General features: G+C 34.6%; 1 protein-coding gene across 1 annotated transcript; it reads right to left on the minus strand.

Annotated features, from left to right (window-relative positions):
• Positions 1–329: 329 nt before the first annotated feature.
• On the minus strand, positions 330–3702 carry LOC113045717 (plexin domain-containing protein 2-like). Its single transcript, XM_026206313.1, has 7 exons — positions 3044–3702; positions 1520–1737; positions 1292–1432; positions 1117–1186; positions 843–965; positions 630–748; positions 330–532 (listed from the first exon to the last, which is right to left on the minus strand). Exons 1-7 carry the CDS (start codon positions 3129–3131, stop codon positions 410–412), a joined length of 882 nt encoding a protein of 293 aa, XP_026062098.1. The 5' UTR covers positions 3132–3702; the 3' UTR covers positions 330–409.
• Between the last annotated feature and the right edge of the window lie 818 nt (positions 3703–4520).

Here is a 4520-nt window from a genome sequence, read left to right on the forward strand (position 1 = left end):
GGAAGCATCTCAACAGCGGTGATGTTTGCGATCTTGGATTTTAAGAGCTCTATCCTATGATATTCATATATTGTTCTTCTTCTAACATCTGTTATAAAAGAAACAACAATCGAACGGAAGGCTGGTATCATTATTGATAATTAAAAATTATTCAAATAGTTTTCATTATTTAAACTATAAAACTGAAATAATAGTTTAAGTACTATAATTGCTAAAGTTATAACTGAAACTAAAATAAAGCTAAATAGAAATATTGAGAAAAAAAAAGAATAAGACCAAAATGAAAACTAAAAATGAAAAATGCTCATTCAAAATAGTAATAAATTTTTAAAAAATTATAACCATAAATACTAAAATAACACTGGTGAAGGCAGAATTAATTTAAAAAAGAGCAGTATTATTTTCCCTTCTAAGAAGAGTTACAGTACTTACTGGGAAGCTGTTCAATCTTATGAAGAATCACAAATGCATCAGAGAGCCCGACTTTCACCGGATGATTCACGGAGCTGATTTTGTTAATGTCAACGGGAACCTAAAAGCAGATGAGATTATACAATCAAACCTGGCTTCATCAACAAAACATTAATGGCAGCTGTAAAACCAAAAATTACAGTATCTCTAAAAAACACCTCTTTATATGCAAAAGTGATTCTGCCATCCTTGTATAAAGCAGCTTGGAAGGTAAAACTGCCGAGATGAGATGCGTCGTGGAGATACACATGGTCCCACTGCACAACAAGAGCTGTGCCTAACAGAAAGTAGATTTATAACAGCCATTCAAACATGACACAATAATTCAAAGAAATCAGGGCACGTTCAGTTTTCAGTCCATATCATTTTACCATTATCACAGTAAATGACTGTAGAATTCTGTGAGATGCTCAGGTCAAAATTAGCCATGAGAGGAGCGATGTACTGAGTAGCAGTCACCATTTGGTGAATTACATCTCCAGTGTAGATGAAACCTGAAGAGAAATGTAATATATTTCAAATATACACTTGTGTTCAAAAATGTGGGGTCAGTATATAAGAAATGGATATTTTTATTCAGCAAGGATGCGTACATTGATCAAAAGTGACAGTAAAGAAATGTATGCTTCAAAAGTTTTCACTCACCCCCTGTAGCTACATGTATTTCCCTCAAAGAATGTCCATAGAAAGGAAAATCGAAGGATAGATTCACTTTCTGTAAAGACAAAATCCCGCCGCCAAAAAAAGTATTAACAGTTAAAAAAAATGCATAAAAAAACTAAACTTTAAAGAAACTTTGTTGGTGATTGTATGATCGTACCAAAGTTTGCCGATGTGTGTTGGAAAGAATACCATGAACTCTTCCCTTGTCCATTTGCTCAATATTTACCCACAAATCTTTGTCTGGACTATCTGTGGGCCCATAGAATTTGGATGTGTAGTAAATATGGTCCACATCTCTCTGATGAACAAACATACACATTACTTACAAATGCACACATGAGAAAGTATTTTATTAATAAAAGTTAATACATTCTTGACTGTTCACCTTAATGGATAAGTTATGATGACTCTCAACTTCTGGAAAGCGCTCTGAATCCAGTTTGCCGTGCTTTTCTTCATAACGTTCCAGATCCTGGTTCTGACTGATCTCATCCACTGGTTTGGATGAGAGCGTCCATCTTCTCCATCTTTTATTGTAGAGCTTGAGGTTTACACCAGCGCTCTCTTGCTTGGAGAGCCCTCCGAAGGTAAAACAGGAGACCCCTGATGAATAAAGATTAATTATACCATAGGCTGCATTGTCTGTGTTACTCTACTCAACAATCACTGAATCATTGATAACCTACATGCATGTGAAGAAGTTCACGTCAAATACAATACACATATTCAGCTCTTCAGAGAACTTAAGAATGTAACATTGATGATAATTTTTAGCAGGTGTGCAACTATTGATGAAAATGACCTTTTATGCAAATAAACACAGTTCTTCACATCCTGCAGTGACAAGCGTGTGTCCAAAGTACTTCTTTCACAGGAGAGAGTGAAACATGCTCAGAATTCCTCATAGCACTGGATGGGGGAGTGTGAGGGCAGGGCAGTGTTTTGACTGGGGTAACACAGAGTTTCGTCTCATTTGAATTCTGCCAACTTTACTTCTATACTGTATCTCCAGAGTTATCTGATGCTAATGTGAGAAATAAAATAAAATAAATCCAATAAAAATGTATCCTGTGTCTCAAGCACAGCGTGCTGTTCTTTTCCTGTCTGGCATTGTAAGTATGTGATATGCCCTCAGGTCTATCACATTTATTTTCAACATACTGACAGAGACCGCAGGCTACAGTGAGCGTGCATGGGCCAAAAAATCTTCTGCATGGGTAGGTTCTTGAGTTAAAAATCTCACATGATTTTGGATTATTAAAATCATTAATACTCATTACAATTAGACTGCTTCTTCATGACAAAGTCAAGCAATAATCTTTCTGTTCTTATTAATATTAATGCGTGCAATGCCTCTTAGATGATTTAGCCTATGGGCCACTGACATATTTTTGTCTTGATCTTAAAAGTGTGTTAAAATCCAATTCATAGTCAGTCAATGACTTGAACGCATAGGTTCTATGATAAAAGGCTTTTAATATATTTTTAACTGCTACAAATATATAGGTGGTCTATATGAGATATGAACACAAGGTACTGAACATTTAATTTAATTTATTTTTGAAAAACATTTAAAGACAACACATTTTGGTGCTTCATAAAAGCCATAACGCAAAATAAAAATAATACACAATTAACAATAGCATCAAAGACTTAAGTGGTATTAAAAGACACAAAATAATAATAATAATAATAATAATAATAATAATAATAATAATAAATGTTTATAAAATTAAGTGAAAAATAAACATGAGCATTTTTCAGTTATTTGCTACCTTACCTCAGTTTGCAGGTAATGAGATTACATTTTTAAATGCATAAAATATGAAAGTAAATAATTCTTAAATAACTATAGGTATCTCTTATAGCCTATTTTGAATGAAAACATGAAAAAAAAAGATTTACTTACCAATGGATGGCAATTCCTGTAAGGTAAATTTAATCTGGATAACTGCAAAAATTCCCAAGAAAACATGTGGTCTTGCCGGCAGTGCCATAACCAACTGTATTTAATGTGTCTCCTTTGTACATTTAAATGAAGAGAGAAGCCAGAAAAGTTGAACTGCATGCGACCGGGACACATAATGTGTGCTCCATACACACCACCCACGCGAGACTGTCCAGTGACGTGCACGTGCATGTGAGGAGTTCACGAGAGTTTACAATAAAATATTTTCCACCAGTCACTGAAAAAAATAAGAGGATGAAAGCTTCCTCAACAGTAGAGTTCCAATTATCTATAATACCATGGTGAAATTGTTGGCTAATGGATATGCATAAAAATGTGTGGACCTCATTTAGACGACAAACATATTCTAACATTACTCTGGTGTAGGCCTACTCCTAAATGTAGCCTACTTGAAGGAACCATTACACACTTCCATACAAATTTTTAAAGATGTGTTTGAAGAATAGGAAACACAGAAATCTAAAATGCAATTTCGATTGGAAAAACACTTTTAAACATAAGGTATTTAACCACACATCACTCCGGAGTCAACCATGTCTTCTGAACATTGAGAGCAGACTTTGTGTCAGCATAAACAGAGCCATATTAAACAGTGGTTTAGGAAACCTTAAAGTAGTTTAACAGAGACATTACAGACATGAAAATCAACTTCCACCTTTCATTTTGATTCATCTGAGCACTTAAATGATATTTGATCCGTGCTTGCATGGCCGAATGTGGTTGTGTGAGAGTGTCTGTGCTCGTTTGAAAGGCTCACCGTTAGGAAACTGGTTCCTGTGAGAAATGAGTGGATTAGGGCAGTGTGACATGTCTCATAGAGCTGAGAGGATTCTCTGACCCTTTGGTTTGGAAACGTCAGACAGCCCTCTCCTGAATGATGGTAGGTCAACTCAAGATTTAGGGGTTTAATAAAGTCGCTTAAGTCCAATGTATTCCACTCAAGCCTCTGCGTGCTGAGATTTCATGTTTGGAAAAAGGAAATATAGGAAGTCTAACGGTGATGACTACATCACATCGAAACTATTGAAGGTCAAAACCCATTTCTAGTACATCAAAAAGTTATTGTTGTTTGTGTAAACTAAATTTTGAGTGCAGTCATTTGATATAGTGTCATATAATACAAAACCAAAGAGCCCTAAATATTGCATTAGTGTTTACTGATAATATTTTCAGCCTTATAAAGTAAATTGTAAAGAGTTGGCTTGCCAACGTTAGTACGCTTCTGAAGCTACATGCAAAAGTATCATTGCTGTAAGTGAAAGGGTACATAAAAAAAGTGTTAAAAATAAAGAAAGTGAGAACAATTGATATGCTTGAATTTAAAGTCAATAAGGTACAGGGTAGAACTTAATTTATAAGTATATAAAAGAAACATAGAAGTTATATAATATTTGAGACTGCAAAAATCACACATATA

This window comes from Carassius auratus, chromosome 27, assembly GCF_003368295.1.
Source record: "Carassius auratus strain Wakin chromosome 27, ASM336829v1, whole genome shotgun sequence".
Lineage (NCBI taxonomy): Eukaryota > Metazoa > Chordata > Actinopteri > Cypriniformes > Cyprinidae > Carassius > Carassius auratus.

Excerpts from the sequence above, each read along its gene's own strand:
- LOC113045717 (XM_026206313.1), bottom strand. The coding sequence starts at position 3,131 with ATGGCACTGCCGGCAAGACCACATGTTTTCTTGGGAATTTTTGCAGTT. Across the intron at positions 1,738-3,043 it reads ACAGGAATTGCCATCCATTG|GGGTCTCCTGTTTTACCTTC; the intron begins GTAAGTAAATCT and ends TTTATTCATCAG. Across the intron at positions 533-629 it reads TCACTTTTGCATATAAAGAG|GTTCCCGTTGACATTAACAA; the intron begins GTGTTTTTTAGA and ends ATCTGCTTTTAG.